This window comes from Erythrolamprus reginae, chromosome 6 (assembly GCF_031021105.1).
Source record: "Erythrolamprus reginae isolate rEryReg1 chromosome 6, rEryReg1.hap1, whole genome shotgun sequence".
Lineage (NCBI taxonomy): Eukaryota > Metazoa > Chordata > Lepidosauria > Squamata > Dipsadidae > Erythrolamprus > Erythrolamprus reginae.
In genome coordinates, this window is record NC_091955.1 from 23,397,996 (window position 1) to 23,416,424 (window position 18,429).

Genomic DNA, 18,429 nt, shown 5'->3' on the forward strand with positions numbered 1-18,429 from the left:
AAAGTTAGTATGACTCCTAAAAATATTAATACTTTTTTTCAGGATCATGTAGATGGTTAAAAAAAAATCAACTATTTCAATGAACAATAAAGAGGTGTGCTTTCTGTGACATTCAAAGTGTGTCTTTGAATCATTTTTGAATAATAATTTAGTACATTGTCCTTTTAAGTACCAAACTGTGCAAGAAAGTATTAGGCACAACATTCTTATACCTACTTTGGTACCTTCCAGTTTCTACAATGTGCTATCGCAATGGCAGAAGAAAGTGAAGGTGTAGATGAAATTGCAACATGATAATAATTAAAATGTTACTATTTTATGTAATATTACTTACAGTCAAGCTTATATTATTATTATTATTATTATTATTATTATATTATTATTATTATTATCATCATTATTATTATTATTAAAATTTGTATGCCGCCTCTCTCCGTAGACTCAGGGCGGCTCACAGCAGTAATAGAACACAATGTAGAATACAAATCTAATATTTAAAACTAAAAACCCATAATTTACAAAACATATACACAACATACCATACATAAACTATATACGCCTGGGAAGATATTTCAGTTCCCCCATGCCTGACGGCAGAGGTGGGTTTTAAGAAGTTTATGAAAGGCAAGGAGGGTGGGGGCAATCCTAATCTCCAATGGGAGCTGGTTCCAGAGGGTCTGGGCCGCCACAGAGAAGGCTCTTCCCCTGGGTCCCGCCAGCCGACATTGTTTAGTCGACGGGACCCGGAGAAGGCCAACTCTGTGGACCTAACTGGTCGCTGGGATTCGTGCCGCAGATCTGTATTGCATATGAATGTCTAGATTGGTATAGTTATAAGAACAAATAAAGTCTCTGCAAATACTGTAAAATTAATATCAAAACAAAATACTTGGACATTTAAAAGAATATACGTTATCAAGTCTGGATATGTTCCTATTCTGCCACAAAAGGAATTATTGTGCCCATTATTACATCTAGAGAAGGATATTGATTTGAGGGCTACCAGCAAACACCAGTGTCTGATGACATATTTCCCTAAATTAAACAGTCAGTTAAATCTTAGTAATGCACCAAATAGGATGTGTAGTCTATTTACAGGATACATTCGTGTTCTGATTTCAATCAATATCAACAGATCATGTGGACCCCTTTCAATCTGGTTTCAGGCCTAACTACAGCTTTGGTTGCGCTGACGGATGATCTCTGGTGAGCCGAAGATAGGGGTCGTTCCTCAATCTTGGTCCTACTTGACCTCTCAGCTGCTTTCAATACCATTTACTATGGTATCCTTCTGGGATGATTAAGAGATTTAGGGTTAGGAGGCACCGTGTTATGGTGGTTCTCCTCCTATCTCTCTGGTCGATCTCAGTCAGTGTTAGTAGGAGGACAGAGATTGACCTCTAGACCCCTCGTCTGTGGGGTGCCTCAGGGCTCGGTCATCTCCCCCCTCCTATTTTATATCTACATGAAACCACTGGGTGAGGTCATCTGATGATTTGGGTGAGGTATCAGCAATATGCGGATGATACCCAGTTATATACCTCCACCTCATGTCAATTCAGTAAAGCAGTGGATGTGATGTTCCAGTGCCTTGAGGCTGTGAAGATGGGAGTTAATAGGCTCAGACTCAACCCAGACAAGACCGAATGGCTGTGAATATTGCCTCCTGAAAACTATGTCAACTGTCCATCCTTGGCTCTTGGGTGGGGGAGAAGTTGTCCCACTCAGAAAGGATTTGAAATTTGAGTGTCCTCCTAGATTCACAGCTAAAATTAGATCAACATTTGACAGCTGTAGTTAGAGAGACCTTTGCACAAGTGCGTCTTATGCACCAACTATGACCCTACTTGGATCGAGAGGCACTCCTCAGTCAATCATGCCCTTGTTGCCTCCTGATTAGATTATTGCAACACATTCTACATGGGGCTGCCCTCGAAGATTGCTCAGAGATTACAACTGATCCAGAATGCAGCAACGTGAGCTGTCGTGGGTACACCTCGTACACCCACATTACACCAATTCTCCACAAGTTGCACTGGTTCCATATTGGTCTACAGGTGCAATTCAAGGTGTTGGTCATTATCTTTAAAGCCCTACATGGCGTAGGGCCAGGTTATCTTTGAGACCGCCTCTGCCACTCAACTCCACAGGGTTGGTGTCCTTCAGGTCCCGTCAGCTAAACAGTGTTGACTGGTGGGCCGACGAGGGTCTTCTCTGTGGCTGCCCTAGATCTCTGGAACCAGTTACCTCCAGAGGTCAGGACTGCCCCTCACCCTATTGGCCTTTCAAAAAGCTATTAAGGCCTGGCTTTTGCGGCAGGCCTGGGGCTGTTGATCTCGTGGCTGTAATCGGTGAGATCCAGCCATGGTTTTAAATTGGTTTAATGTTTTGGATATTTTAAATATTTTATTCTGCTGTTAAGCTGCCTGGAGTCCTTTGGGAGTTAGGTGGCATATAATTTAATAAAGGGAAGGAAGGAAGGAAGGAAGAAAGAAAGAAAGAAAGAAAGAAAGAAAGAAAGAAAGAAAGAAAAAAGGAAAGAAAGAAAGAAAATATTTTGATATGGAGCAAATAGAAAGAAACTTAGGTTTCCCCAAGTATAAAAAGAAGGACTCCAATTCTAAAAACCATGTTGCTAGCACAAAGAAATTTGATTAACTAATTAGCTAAAAACTAATAACTTGGCAGTACCTCTCTACTATTCATTTGTGCATATTAGATGTGCAGATAATTATTGTCATTTAATTTACAAAGGTACAGTGGTACTTCTACCTAAGAATGCCTCTACTTACAAACTTTTGCCTCTTCTCAAGAACCATTTTCCACTTACAAACCCGAGCCTCCGAAACTGTAACCGGAAAAGGCAGGCAGAAGCCTCTGTGAGGCCTCTGCAGGAATCTCCTGGGAGGAAATGGGGCCAGAAAAGGTGGGGAGGAGCCTCCATGGGCCCTCTCTAGCAATCTCCTGGGAGGAAACAGGGACTCCACCCTCCCTGTGGTTTCCCCAATCGCACACATGATTTGCTTTTACATTGATTCCTATGGGCAAAATTGCTTCTTATTACAAACTTTTCTACTTATGAACCTGGTCATGGAGAGTAGAGGTACCAACTGTATTAGAATAGACTTAGGTGGCTTGAAGTTGTTTTAACTTTTATCCTAGCAAAGATTATGCATGAATAAATGGTCTACTTTGGAATGGAGATGGAATACATCCCATCTAGGCCTTTTCAAACTCTTACATGATTTTTGTATACAAGTCATAATGCCAGAGGTATACAGTAACGGGAAGGTCGAGGCAAATAATGAAATACATATCATGATGTGACAATTATTATTTAAATCTTTTATATAATATTTTTATAAAGTTATTAAGTGAGTTCCATGCATCAACTATTGGGTTACTAAAGTTGTATTTCCTGCAGTCGAGTTTAGAGTGGTTTACTTTAAGTTTGTATCTGTTGTGTGCTCATGTGTTGTTGTAGTTGAAGCTGAAGTAGTCATTGATATCTTGTCCCCCCCCCCAAATCAATCAAGTTACTTTTTTTTAAAAACAGCATAACTGAGAATCTCTGACCTTCCTGCCAATCAGCTTGAAGCTCTGTTGGGAGAATTGGCACTAGACTTATGGTTGGGGGTCACCACAACATGAGGAACCGTATTAAGGGGTCATGGCATTAGAAAGGTTGAGAACCACTGATGTAATACAACTAATGAAGCTTCCAGGATAGGAAGCAAAGGGTCTTGTTTTTCCTTCAAAAATAAAAACCACTTTTGATATACCGTAACCATAGTTCCCTCTAAGCTGAGCAGTGAGCAATCGCTCACTTAAAAATCATCATCAACTCAGAGTTTTCCAAACCTGCCCAGAAGCCAAGAGGGAAAGAGTGAGAGGGAAAGAGAGAGAGAGAGGAAGAGAGGAAGAGAGAGAAACAGATAGAAAAAAGAGAGGAAGGAAAAGAGAAAGAAAAAGAATGGGAGTAAGGAAGAGAGAAAGAAAATCAAAATCTAGTTTGAAACTAGCTCAACTATTTAAGTGGCATTTTGATATTGATAGAGTTGCCCTATTATGAGCTCACTGTTATAGACACACAGTACAGTATTTTATTTTGAAATTCTCTGAGGCAAAACAGGGTGGGTTTTTTATTTATTTATTTGTTTGTTTGTTTGTTTGTTTGCTTGCTTGCTTGCTTGTTTGTTTGTTTGTTTATTTATTTATTCATTCATTTATTCATTTATTCATTTATTCATTTATTCATTTATTCATTCATTCATTCATTCATTCATTCATTCATTCATTCATTCATTTATGTGCCGCCCAGTCCCGAAGGGACTGCCGCTCAGATACTATACTTTTCCGCCCCCCCCCAAAAAAAAATTAGAGGGAACACTGACCGTAACTATAACTTGGATATCTGAGAATCTTCATAGACAATTTAGGGCATAGCTTCAATTTAAGAACAACTTCCCTTTAGGAATGGCTGTGAGGTTATAAAATATAATCCTCCTCAACTAGAAAAAAATATGCCATTTTGAATCAACCCAGCTTTCCAAATGATTAACATTACCTCCTTTTTAATGATTTTGTTAAGGACAGCCAGCATGTTCAGGAGTGAGTTTAGAGCTTCTTCTTTCATATTTTTCACATCAAATGCACTGTGAAATACATATATTTGAATGATGGTTATACACCAGAACATTCGGAACAACTGTAATGCTTGAACAACATGCTGAGTTAAGAATTTATTACTTCTTAATGGACATATAAATGTTGCCCACATTATAAATTACTCTGCGTATTGTACACTAAAAGTGTTGTCTCTATTATTCAGGAGGAATCTTATGTTAACTACAACATCAATTAACCCCAGCAATTTCTTCTTGAGACATATAAAAACCCAGCTGCTGTGGCCTAGAGGTGGAGCTCTTGCCTCACAATCAGGAGGTTGTGAGTTAAATCCTAAATGGAGGCAGATAAAGGGTCTCCTGCTTGGGCAGGGGGTTGGACTAGGTCAGGAGTTGGCAAAGTTGGCTCTTCTGACATGTGGACTTCAACTCCCAGAATTCCTTGAGCTAGCATGATTGGCTCAGGAATTCTGGGAGTTGAAGTCCACATGTCATAGAAGAGCCAACTTTGCTTACCTCTGGACTAAATGACCTGCAAGGCCCCTTCCAACTGTGTTAATCTGTTAATTTAAATATAGAAGGACTTTTGTATTCCGGATTAAACAGATTATCACTCTGGGGAGGGTGGGTTGTCATCGGGGTTTTTTAATATGGGGAATTTTTAAATGTTATAAAGTGCCTGGAAACACCTCTGTGTGAGTTTGGCTGCCTTATAATTTTGAAAAATAAACAAATAATCACAGGCCACTTCTACTTGATGTTCTACAGGTAATCCTTGACTTACTACCACTATGGGGCCTGAAATTTATGTCTCTGAGGGAAACATTTGTTGAGTTTTGTCTCATTTTGCAATCTTTCTTCCCACAGTTGTTAAGAAAATAATTGCAGTTGTTCAATTAACAATACTGTTGTTAAGTGAATCTGGCTTCCCCATTGACATTGCTTGTCAGAAAGTCACAAAAACTGATTATAGGACACTGTCATAAATATGAAGCAGTTGTCAAGCTTCTAAATTTTGATCACATGATCATGGGGATGCTGCAAGTGTGAGAAATGATCACAACTCACTTATTTTTCGGTGCCATTGTAACTTTGAGCAGTCACTAAATGAACTGTTGTAAGTAAAGGACTTCCTGTACTTTACACTGGCAAGCTTTTGCCACCAATCCTTCTAACTGGAGAGGCTGAACTTTGTTTTTCATTGAAAGCTGAATATTAAAGATTTGGTTGTATCATGACAGACCCTGTTTTGAGCTGATGAACAGTGTGGCTAACCTGAGAGTAGTTTTGAACTCTTTCCCATCCAGGCCCTTTGGAATGTGAACAGTTGGCGGGAGCAGGTGTGCACCACACTCATCTACAGCGGCTGCTGTTCTAATAGAAGGTTTCAAAGACAAAATGCTTTTCATATGCGTCTCCAAAAACCTATCTGTTTTGATGACTTCATTGACATCTCCCTTTCCAACTTCTTGAGGATTTAGGAGTTCCACATTGGTTTGTGTAAGCTCAGCTTTTTCTGCTCCACAGGGTATAATACCGAGGTCTTGCACTGGAGTTACACCTGGAAATGACAACAGAACACAGCCCATCTCCACAGTGAAGACAAATTATGCTTGTTTTCCTCAAACCAGTGGCCTTCAGATCTGTTGGGATTACAAGCCTCAAAATCCAATTTATGGAAAGTTGATTCTGCTAGTTATACTTGGGGATTGGGGATTGCCACATTTTCAAATATCTGTTCAGATTTCTGGGGGAAACAACACATTTAGCTCAAAAATTATTCGTTTAGTTCAAAATTTTAACATTGTTTTTTAGTAGAAAATGGACAGTTTTTACATTTTTGTTGCCTAGTATATAATATGGAATAATCCCCTTATTGTTGGAGCTATGTAAAAGTCAGATAGATGGGTTGCACCTACATTGAAAATGTGTTGGTAGAAATGTTTCAAGTTAGAGGGATCACAGTACTTGATTAAAGCAGCTTGGATTTTCCCAACTGCTACAAGAAAGATGATGTAGTTCCATTAATGCAGGAGGGTCAAACTCACGTAGTCACAGCAGTGTCACTAGACCAATAGGGACTTTTTCCCCCTTTGTAAACTGAGCGCTGGCATGGCCAGAGTGTAATACATCTTGTGGGCCGGAGGTTTGACAGCCCTGCATTAATGAATCAAAGCATCATGTCCTTGTTGTAACTCCCTGTGCTTATTCTCCCACATTCTGAAAAAACACTTCTTTGGTTGATATTTTTAAGTATACACTCTTTAAGTATATATTTAATATGCAGCATATTTTTAAATACACCCATACTCTTTTAAATTAATTCAATTCCAGTTATTTCAACTACATATACTGTTATAATTATTCAAGCTAAATTTGCCACTGACATCCTTTATATGGTCAATCTTTCTTTTGACAATTCAGAAAGAAGAAGAAAGAACTTTAGGGCAAGTTAGAAACATAGAAACATAGAAGACTGACGGCAGAAAAAGACCCCATGGTCCATCTAATCTGCCCTTATACTATTTCCTGTATTTTATCTTACAATGGATATATGTTTATCCCAGGCATGTTTAAATTCAGTTACTGTGGATTTACCAACCACGTCTGCTGGAAGTTTGTTCCAAGGATCTACTACTCTTTCAGTGAAATAATAATTTCTCACGTTGCTTTTGATCTTTCCCCCAACTAACTTCAGATTGTGTCCCCTTGTTCTTGTGTTCACTTTCCTATTAAAAACACTTCCCTCCTGAACCTTATTTAACCCTTTAACATATTAAATGTTTCGATCATGTCCCCCCTTTTCCTTCTGTCCTCCAGACTATACAGATTGAGTTCATTAAGTCTTTCCTGATAGGTTTTATGCTTAAGACCTTCCACCATTCTTGTAGCCCGTCTTTTGACCCGTTCAATTTTGTCAATAACTTTTTGTAGGTGAGGTCTCCAGAACTGAATACAGTACTCCAAATGTGGTCTCACCAGCGCTCTATAAGGGGATCACGATCTCCCTCTTCCTGCTTGTTATACCTCTAGCTATGCAGCCAAGCATCCTACTTGCTTTTCCTACCGCCCAACCACACTGCTCACCCATTTTGAGACTATCAGAAATCACTACCCCTAAATCCTTCTCTTCTGAAGTTTTTGCTAACACAGAACTGCCAATGCAATACTCAGATTGAGGATTCCTTTTCCCCAAGTAAAGTTGTTAATTTATATTGACTAAATTAATTTAGTCAATATATTGTCAATTTATGTGAATTTACCTAGCAATGTTAAAATCTAGCCAATCTAGTTTCTACTGTAATATTCCTTCTAAATTGAAATAGGAATTTGATAACTTATTCTACTTAAGGATCTGGTTTAAACTTGATGAGTGAGATTTCTGTGAATTAAGAAAAGGATAGATAGTAAACTAAATCCAGAAATGTTTTAATACTTTCCATAATCTGCAGCAATATATATAAATATTTTTCCATCTAGCTAGCTGATGAGGCCAGAAGAAGGCCGAAATAAATCTATCCTAGTCTCCCTTAATTTTCAAATTTCAGCAAAAACATGTGACACACACATATATATATACAGTATATGGGAATTTCTGCCATTACCTTCATATGTCAAACACTTCCAATATGGTTTATGTGCAGCTCTCACATTCTCAATTGATTCCCTTGCACTAAAAAAGATCAAATGGGATGCATATTCTTTGAATATATATTTTATTTATTTTATTTATTATTTAGATTTGTATGCCGCCCCTCTCCGCAGACCTCTATATTTTTAAATATAATAATCTGTATAAGTGTTATTTGCAATGATACATGGCAGAAAAACCTGAGGCTATGGTATCTAAAATAAACTTAAAATTATGAAAGCAAAATAAAGTACATATATCAATATTCACTATCTCATCTGGTTGAATATGATATTTTTCTACCATTCTTTGTAATTCCCAGGATTTTATAATATGTAGACACTTCAAAAATAAATCTACCTCTTTTGTTGGAAAAAAAAATTCATATAAGACCGTGATGGTGAACCTATGGCGCGGGGAGCCATATCTGAGGGCACACCAGACTGCTAGGTTTCAGCTCCAGAGCGCATGCGCCCGCTGGTCAGCTGATTTTTGGTCTTAGGAGAGGTAGTTTCGCCCTCCTGGCTTCAGGAAAGCTTCGCTGAAACCCCAGAAACAAAAAACAAAAAGAAGGGGAGGGGGCGAGGAGGGCTCTGTGAGGGAGGGGGAGCGCTGAAACTAAATTGCCACCTTTTTTCAGCTGCAGCCAAAAAGGGGGTTAAAAAGAAGGGGAGGGGGCGAGGAGGGCTCTGTGAGGGAGGAGGAGCGTTGAAACTAAATTGCCACCTTTTTTCAGCTGCAGCCAAAAAGGGGGTTAAAAAGAAGGGGAGGGGCCTGGGGAGGGTGAAAACAGCTTTCCCCCCCCCAGGCCCTCTGGAGATCAGAAACGGCCTGTTTCCCAACTTCTGGTGGGCCCAATAAGCTCATGTTTCACCCTCCCCAGGCTCCAAAGGCTTCCCCAGAGCCGGAGGATGGGTAAAAACACACTCCTCCATCCCCCCAGAGGCTCTCTGGAAGCCAAAAATACCCTCCTAGAGCCTCCTGGCCAACACACACATGCATGCTGGAGCTGGGCTAGGGCAAGAGCTCACCTGCCAGCAGATATGGCTCCACGTGTCACCTATGGCACCCGTGCCATAGGATCGCCACCCCGGCCTAAACTTTGTCGTTTATCAAGAGAGAGAGTGAAAGTCAGTAGAAATTCCCATTCTTTAGAGTAACATTTCTATATGAGCTTCTGTTTTGGTCACCCAAATTTTAAAGCACGCCAGTTGGGGAATACTGGAAAATGAAGCAACAAATCTTCAAGCTGTCAAGATTGAGAAACACTGGTTTGAAGTTATGGTGGCCCATATGAAATCTTCAAATTAAAATAAATATATAACCTATCCATGTCATAATTGTATACCATTGTTCAACAGATTCCTCACTGAGCAATGATTTTTTGGATGGAACAATACAACACAGTTTATAGGCCAAGCACCAAAAGAACAGGTACACGAAATGTACATCCAATCTCTCCTCTCTAAAAACTTCACGGATGTGTCTGCTACAAGTCAACCTACATAAAACGGTTAGAAGGTGCATTTAAATGCAGGGCTTGGGTAGACAGTAAAACCTAATTGTATGCTGGACTTTGCACTTTTGCCAATAGAGGAATCCTATGTACAGACATGCACACAGAGAAATTTTAAAAAGTTCAGATGGTAGTTTCAATTGTATGATCACCATTTTGGATTTTTTCTTTTTTGACAATCCCTTAATGGAAATAATTTTGTAAGATTGTCCCATCCACAGTCTTCTTTAGAACTGGCCTTTTGCCAATGCAGTTCTATCTTTTTAGTTATTACATGCCTACACACATGAACATTGTCATACATGTACCTCAAACATGGCATCATTTCACCAGACAAAGGAGGTAAAGGATCTCCAAGCAAAGCCTTTAGAGTCATGCAGACTGATTCAGAGAGTGACCGTAAGTGATATCCACCCTAAATAAAAACAAAATATAAAGGAGCATACAAAATTCCAAGCAAAGATTGTAAGCAAACAACATCATCTGTGTGTTAAATTACAAGAAAATAAACAAGTAGAATTCATAAGCACCAGCTAGTCTCCAAGCATATAATCTTTTCCCCCTTTTTTCTGATTTTGTATTTCAACTTTGGAAATAAATAAAAAATATTAGGAAAAAAGTACCAAAAATTAATAAAATATCATTTCATAAAGAAAGAAGTGATATAATTGTAAGAATTGTATTATCAATATTCCAAACCTCAAATGTATTTATGATCTCTGGAATGGCCTATGGGGCCTCGTTGCCAAGCACACAAAGTAAGGTCACATGCCTGTGAATGGGAAAATGGCCATTGGAACTTCAAATTCAGGTTGTAAGTATTCCTCTGGTAGGCTCACTGGAACTTTAATTGGTTGCTAAGTGATATATCATAAGTCGAGGACTACCTATATTCTTAGGCTAGTGTCAATATGTGAATATTCATAATTCTAGAAAAATTTAAACAGTAACTATGATGAAAAAGTTGATAATATTTATTGAATTGGAAATCAGATTGTAATAGAAACCATACCTCTAAAACTGCACACAACTTTCCATGAGCTAAATTCATTAGAAAATGGGTAAGATGGGAAAAGCATTCTGGAGTTGCTTTCATCTGCCCCTAAAACCAAAACAAACAGGAACGAAGTTGGATTTTTATTTTTTATTTTAAAAAAGGCCTGTTTTCATGGGGAAAAAAGAAAGAAAAACAATATTTAGAAAAGAGCTTACCTCTGGATCGCCTATGCCAGAGTCATATCCAGCAGAAATCAACACAAGTTCTGGATCAAACTACAGTTGAGGGGGAAAAAATCAACACAGCGCTTATATTATAGTACAGTGTTCCCTCAACTTTCATGGGGGATGCGTTCCGAGACTGCCCGCAAAAGTTGAATTTCCGCAAAGTAGAGATGCGGAAGTAAATACACCATTTTTGGCTATGAACAGTATCACAATCCTTCCCTTAACACTTTAAATCCCTAAATTACAATTTCCCATTCCCTTAGCAACCATTTAGATTATTACTCACCATGTTTATTAATTAAAGTTTATTAACAAAAAATATTTATTAAAGGTGGATGAAAGTTTGGCGATGACATATGATGTCATTGGGTGGGGAAAAACGTGGTATAGGGAAAAACCACGAAGTATTTTTTAATTAATATTTTTGAAAAACCGTGGTATAGACTTTCCGCGAACTTTGAACCTGCGAAAATCGAGGGAACACTGTATAATGTACACATCTATAAAGATGTTGTGAGTTGTAATTTAACAAGATCTGGAAAGTCACAGGTTCTGCAATAAGCATCCAACTACTTACTTTCTAAAATAAATCAAGATTTGATTTCTGATCTACTGTTTCCCTTTCCAATTTTTCATAAAACCTTTGAGCAGTGTTTCTCAACCTCAGCTACTTTAAAATGTGTGGAATTCCCAGAATTCCCCAGACAATTGAAAAATGCTGACTGAAAGCAACCCACAAGAGTTCCCTGCATCGCTGCCTTTTTGCTAGGAAGAATTTGCATGCGAATAATCTCTCCAGTTGCCCAATGTAGGATATGCAGGAGCAAAATTGTCTAATCAGACCTCACACATTCTTAGTTCTTTACTCATTTGTTTCTTGTCCAGTTCGGTCCCAGTAGCAGTTTTAGCTGCTAGATTTTCCATTCATTTTAAAACCATGGATCTCAAACAGACAAGGAAGAGTGAAGACCAAGGGCATTCTCATTACAGGTAATGAGCTTGAGTTACAACGATTTGTTTAGTGACTGAAATTACGGCATCAATTTAAAAAGTGATTTATACTCTTACAGCTGTTGTAACATGGTCATGTGATCAAAATTTGGGAACCAGCATGTGTTTACTATAGTTGTACCATTCTGGGGTCATGTAGATCACTATTTGCAATGTTCCCAGCCTGCCTCTGACAATCAAAGTCAATGGGGGAAGCAGGATTTGCTTAATGATCACGAGATTCCCTGAACAGCCTTGAAAAACAAAATGAGCTGCAGCAACAACCTCCTTGCTGACCAACAGAAATTTTGGCTCCAATTGTGGTTGTAAGTTGAAGACTACCTGGAGCATCTGGGCAGCTACTCCTTTCACACCATTAAGAGATGTCAGAAAATTGGCTCTGTCGTGCAACTGTACAACACTCAGAAGTCTCTTTAAAAAAAGTAAGCCTAGCTGTTCTCATTATGCAGAGATAATTGTAGCACAACAAATCTGGGTAGCTCCTCACGGAAACAAAAAGTTCATGCGTGTATAGGTAGGGATTACTCGTCACTGCTGCTATTGGAGGAGTTGTGTGCTCAGCTCTGGGTGACTGGCGGGGGAGCAGGCACGCCTGCACAAGATTTGCGTGAGACTCTTGTGTGAGGATGCGCACGAGATATTTCACTGATTTTCGACGGTTTTTTGCTGCATGAAAGCAAAAACAAAACAAAACAAAACAAAACTGAAAATCAGCGAAATCTCTCTCGCACGAGCATCCTTGTGCGAGATTTGGCTTCCTGCACATGCACAGAAGTCAAATTTCGCACAGATGCGCATGCGCACCTGCCAGTCACCTGGAGCTGTACGCTCAGCTCCATTTTCCAAATGGCGTCAAGACTAAGATATATCAAAAGTGAAATAAAGCGACTAGGAAAGGATGAATATAATGAGATTCTACACACTGAAAATATAAATAGATTAGGGAAGATAATTACACTGGGTTTGCAGTGATGATTACGCTGGGTTTGCAGCGAAAGACTATTAGTGTGGTTTTTTTTCAATGTAACAGTGTGAGAATGCACTGAAAGATGGATAGATTGGGAGCTACAATGGAGAAACAAAATTTATATTGATATTACAATTTTATTTGGTTTTTTTTAAAGAAAAACTTAGGTGAAGATTATAAACAATGAATTTATAGATAACCATGATTACTATGGTGAAGGTTTGTTTTTCCTTTTTTATATACATTTACTATAAATTAAATGATGTGGTTGGAAGTTGATTATGTCATGAATATGTAATAATATGTAATAATGATGTGGTTGAAAGTTGATTATGGCATGAATATGTAATAATGTAAATTTTAACTGATTGATGTCTAATGAACTGTTATGGCTTGGCCTTCACTTTCTGGTAATGCTATTTTTACGAGGATATTCAGTAAGATCTAGTAGTAGATATGAAGGGGTGATATAAATAATATTGCTTTTTCTTTGCTTCTTTATGTAAATGTTTTTTCTTTTTATGTTAAAAAGGGCAATTAAGCTAGAAATAAGGATTCAGAGATGTATATGAACAAATAAGGACATATGAAAATTGAATTTATTTATTTATTTATTTAATTAGTTATTTATTTTTATTTATTTATTTATTTATTTATTTATTTATTTATTTATTTGATTTTTATACCGCCCTTCTCCTTAGACTCAGGGCAGCTTACAACATGTTAGCAATAGCACTTTTTAACAAGAGCTAGCATATTGCCCCCAAAATCCAGGTCCTCATTTTACCTACCTCGGAAGAATGGAAGGCTGAGTCAACCTTGAGCCGGTGATGAAATCTGAACCACTGACCTACAGATCTAGTCAGCTTCAGTGGCCTGCAGTACAGCACTCTACCTGCTGCGCCACCCCGGCTCTTTGCACAATCTTAGCACTGTTTGAGGTCCCTTTGGCCCCAATGTATTAATGAGTAAAACTACTTGATTAGATGTATTAGCCAATGGCATGGTAAATTTGAACAAGGATGTTGGAAAATTTTATCTTTGATTTTTTTCAGGTGATAAAAGAAAGGAGGCAGCACTTGTGGAAGGATAAATACCAAAAGCAAATGGATAATTATTGTATTATAATGTAGATGGAAGGTATATGATATTGATCATGTTTCTGAGTAGAGAAAAAGAAAAAAAATCCAGGGGAAAAAAAGCTCACCAGTAGGAACCCAATACTGTACATGTGGTATAGTTGCTGTCTTGGTTTTGGGGCCTTCTACCTGCAGATAATCCTAAGAGTGTTTTTTTTAAAGAAGAAATTCTTGTTTTTAAATAGTTGAAGATTATTTTTGATACTATACAAATACTATATCCACAATTAGAGAAAAAGAGTCCAGAATTCAAAAATTACCTCAAAAGCTATTGGAAGCAAGACATGAAGAACTGCAGCCAAATAATCTGAATTTCCCATTCCAACCTGCAAAGCCAAGCATAAAACAAAACAGTTATTTTAAAACTGCCATTAAATAGGCCTATTAGTCCACAAATATCTCAGTGGAAATCGTCTCTGGAGACCATTGTGCTTCGCCAACAAGTTCTAAATTGTATTCAGCAAAGAGTTTTCCAAATCCCCAGGAAGGAAAATTATATGGACATTTTAAAATTTGTATTATGTTCCATCTGACAATATAAAACCTGTATTTTACTTTTTTCTTCACTACCACAGTAATAAAACTGTCATTTTTCTTAAAAATCCGTGCTACAAATAATTTTTTTTATAAACAGTAGAGTAAAAAAATGAGTTTTTATTAAATTACAGTATTTCAGTGGAAACCAGGCTTCCCTGTGCATAATTCATCAACTGCATATTATTATTATTTATTGGATTTGTATGCCGCCCCTCTCTGCAGACTCGAGAACACAAATCTTTTCTAATTACATGATGAGTTCTGAGCTGATTGCAAATATGTACATTAGGTGTGTAAGTGGAATTAAAAACAAAATTTCATCAAATGCATGACTACTAGAGTTTAACAACTATTTATATGACTATTAAATAATATTTACCTGATTCCAAGGGACATTTATGTTGAATCCTCTTCCCTTCCCCTGACCAACTGCATCATAATTAGACTCACGGAGCCAAGGCCAAAAGTTCTGGTGTTCGAACCGATGCCAGGAAAAATAGAGAACACTAACAGGAACAAAGTAGTATTTAATGAAGTTGCTGATACCCAAAACAAGCAAAGTATTCTCAGCAGTGCTTATTCCAGGACAGAACAACTGAACTAAGTCTGAAATCTATGAATTTTCACTATTTAGTTTTCTACAGATTGAATCGATAGGTGTTCTCAAGTGTTTAATTTTGTATAGTTATAGAGCCAGAGTAGTTTTTAATATGCCGCTGAACTAGTTTTCCGCAAAAATGTGACTGTTGGTATGATGCCATCCATTTTGAAAATGAATCTCACAATAACACGTATACTTTTAATCAGTTGTTTTCATCTTCATTTATCTTTGAGTAGGACCTCATCTATCACTTTCGTTCAACACTGAAGGGAGTTTTACAACAATGTTAAAAACAGACTGTAAGATTTAGGCAAAATTAATATTTGCCTAAAAAGCAAAATTATATTTATTCATTCATTCATTCATTCAATCAATCAATCAATCAATCAGATTTGTATGCTGCCACTCTCCGAGGACTCAGAGCGGCTCACAGCATGAACAAAAACAGAACAATAATATGAATCCAATTAATAATACATTAAAACAATCATTAAATTCTAATTAAATGAAAACACATCAAACCAATCATTCAACAATCATACTGAAAACATTCATTGGTCAGGGGGAAGATCTAAAAACCCAAGCCTGGTGGCAAAGATGAGTTTTTAAATTCTTTCGGAAGGCGAGGAGAGTGGGGGCAATGCGAATCTCTGGAGGGAACTGATTCCAGAGGGCCGGGGCCCCCACAGAGAAGTATCTTCCCCTAGGTCGCGCCAACCGACATTGTTTGGTCGACAGGACCCTAAGGAGACCAACTCTGTGGGACCTCACCGGTCGCTGGGATTCATGCGGCAGAAGGCGGTCTCGGAGATAATCTGGTCCTATGCCATGTAGGGCTTTATAGGTCATAACCTATGGATGATTTCTGGCAGGCCCGGAACAGGGGCTTGTCCTCTTGACCTCTCAGAAGCTTTCGATACCATCAACTATAGTATCCTTCTGCACCGGATAGGGGGGTTGGGAGTGGGAGGCACTGTCCTTCAGAGGTTCTCCTCCTATCTCTCCGGTCGGTTGCAGTCGGTTGCAGTCGGTGTTAGTGGGGGGGTCAAAGGTCGACCTCTAGGTCTCTCCCTTGCGGGGTGCCTCAGGGGTCGGTCCTCTCCCCCCTACTATTTAATATCTACATGAAACCACTGGGTGAGATCATCCAAGGGCATGGGGTGAGGTATCCTCAGTATGCTGACGATACCCAGTTATACATCTCCACCCCATGTCCAGTCAGTGAAACAGTGGAAGTGATGTTCCGGTGGCTGGATACTGTTGGAGTCTGGGTGTCAAAAAGCTCAAAATCTACCCTGACAAGACGGAGTGGCTGTGGATTTTGCCTCCCAAGGACAATCCCATCTGTCCGTCCATTACCCTGGCGGGGGGGGGAATATTGACCCCCACGGAGAGGGTCCACAACTTGGGCATCCCCCTGGATCCACAGTTAACATTGGAACCTCATCTTTCGGCTGTGGCGATGAGGGCGTTTGCCCTATTTGGACAGGGAGTCACTACTCACAGTTGCTCATGCCCTCATCACCTTGAGGTTTGAGTACTGCAACGCTCTCTACATGGAGCTACCTTTGAAAAGTGTTTGGAAACTCCAGATCTTGCAGAATGCTGCTGCGAGAGCTATTGTGGGGCTACCTAGATTCGCCCACGTCTCTTCAACACTCCGTGGCCTGCACTGGCTGCCAATTAGTTTCCGGTCGCAATTCGAAGTGTTGGTAATGACTTATAAAGTCCTACATGGCATCGGACCAGAATACCTCCAGAACCGTCTCCTGCTGCACGAAACCAGTGGCCAATAAGGTCCCACAGAGTTGGCCTTCTCCGGGTCCCGTCGACTGAGCAATGTTGTCTGGCGGGCCCCAGGGGAAGAGCCTTCTCTGTGGCAGCCCCGGCCCTCTGGAATCAAATCCCCCCCAGAGATTAGAACTGCCCCCACCCTCCTTGTCTTTCGTAAATTGCTTAAGACCCACCTATATCACCAGGCATGGGGGAACTGAGATATCCCTAGGCTTATATTGTTTATGTATGGTATGCTTGTGTTGTATGGTTTTAATGATGGGTTTTAGGTGTTTTTTAAATATTAGATTTGTTACATTGTTACTATTGTTGTTGTGAGCTGCCCCTAGTCTGTGGAGAGGGACAACATACAAATCTAATAATAAATAAATAAGTAATAATAACCAACACTTTGAATTGTGCCCGAAAACAGATCGGTAGCCAATGCAGTCTGTGGAGTGATGGTGAGATATGGGCATTTCTTGGAAGGCCCAAGACTCCTCGCGCGGCTGCATTTTGGACGAGTAGAAGTTTCCGAACACTCTTCAAAGGTAGCCCCATGTAGAGAGCATTGCAGTAGTCGAACCTCGAGGAGATAAGGGCATGAGTGACCGTGAGCAAAGACTCCCTGTCGAAATAGGGCTGCAAATGGTGCACCAGGTAGACCTGGGCAAACAACCCTCTCACCACAGCCGAAAGATGATGTTCTAAAGTTAGCTGTGGATCGAGGAGGATGACCAAATTGCGAACCCTCTCCGCGGGGATCAATAATTCCCCACCCCCAGGGTGATGGACGGACAGATGGACGAGTCCTTGGGAGGCAGTACCCAAAGTCACTCCATCTTGTCTGGATTGAGTCTGAGCCTGTTGGCACCCATCCAGACCCTGACAGCCTCCAGATACCGGCACATTACTTCCACTGCTTCGCTGAGTGGATATGGGGTGGAGATATACAGCTGAGTGTCATCGGCATACTGATGGTAACTCACCCCATGCCCTTGGATTATCTCACCCAGTGGTTTCATGTAGATATTAAACAGCAGAGGGGAGAGAACCGACCCCTGAGGAACCCCACAAGGTAGGAACCTAGGAGTCGACCTCTGTCCCCCTGCTAACACCGACTGTGACCGACCAGACAGGTAAGAGGAGAACCACCGTAAAACGGTGCCTCCCACTCCCAACCCCTCCAGTCGGTGCAGAAGGATACCATGGTCAATGGTATCGAAAGCCGCTGAGAGGTCAAGAAGCACCAGGACAGAGGATAAACCATTGTCCCGGGCCCACCAGAAATCATCCATCAACGCAACCAAAGCAGTTTCCGTGCTGTAGCTGGATCTGAATCTTGACTGCTGAAGGCCTATATAATCAGCTTCTTCCAAGGACCCCTGGAGCTGGAGCGACACCA

The 18,429-nt window shown here is 39.7% G+C and overlaps 1 protein-coding gene across 6 annotated transcripts in view; it reads right to left on the reverse strand.

Annotated features, from left to right (window-relative positions):
• Positions 1 to 18,429, reverse strand: part of LOC139169363 (polyamine deacetylase HDAC10-like) — a 55,417-nt gene that overhangs the window by 27,917 nt on the left and 9,071 nt on the right. For 4 of the 6 annotated variants that reach the window (XR_011559456.1, XM_070755408.1, XM_070755406.1 and 1 more), the window contains exons 8-12: positions 15,030 to 15,156; positions 14,374 to 14,439; positions 10,985 to 11,044; positions 10,785 to 10,874; positions 10,081 to 10,187 (exon numbers count right to left, since the gene is read on the reverse strand). Coding sequence is in view for 4 of the 6 variants with exons in the window: in XM_070755408.1 (XP_070611509.1) it covers positions 10,081 to 10,187; positions 10,785 to 10,874; positions 10,985 to 11,044; positions 14,374 to 14,439; positions 15,030 to 15,156 (450 nt within the window). In the remaining 2 variants the exon portion in view is untranslated. Of the gene's footprint in view, positions 1 to 216; positions 298 to 4,562; positions 4,656 to 5,900; positions 6,187 to 8,230; positions 8,299 to 10,080; positions 10,188 to 10,784; positions 10,875 to 10,984; positions 11,045 to 14,373; positions 14,440 to 15,029; positions 15,157 to 18,429 lie in introns of all 6 variants that reach the window. The other 2 variants (XM_070755409.1, XR_011559457.1) reach the window with 2 other exon arrangements.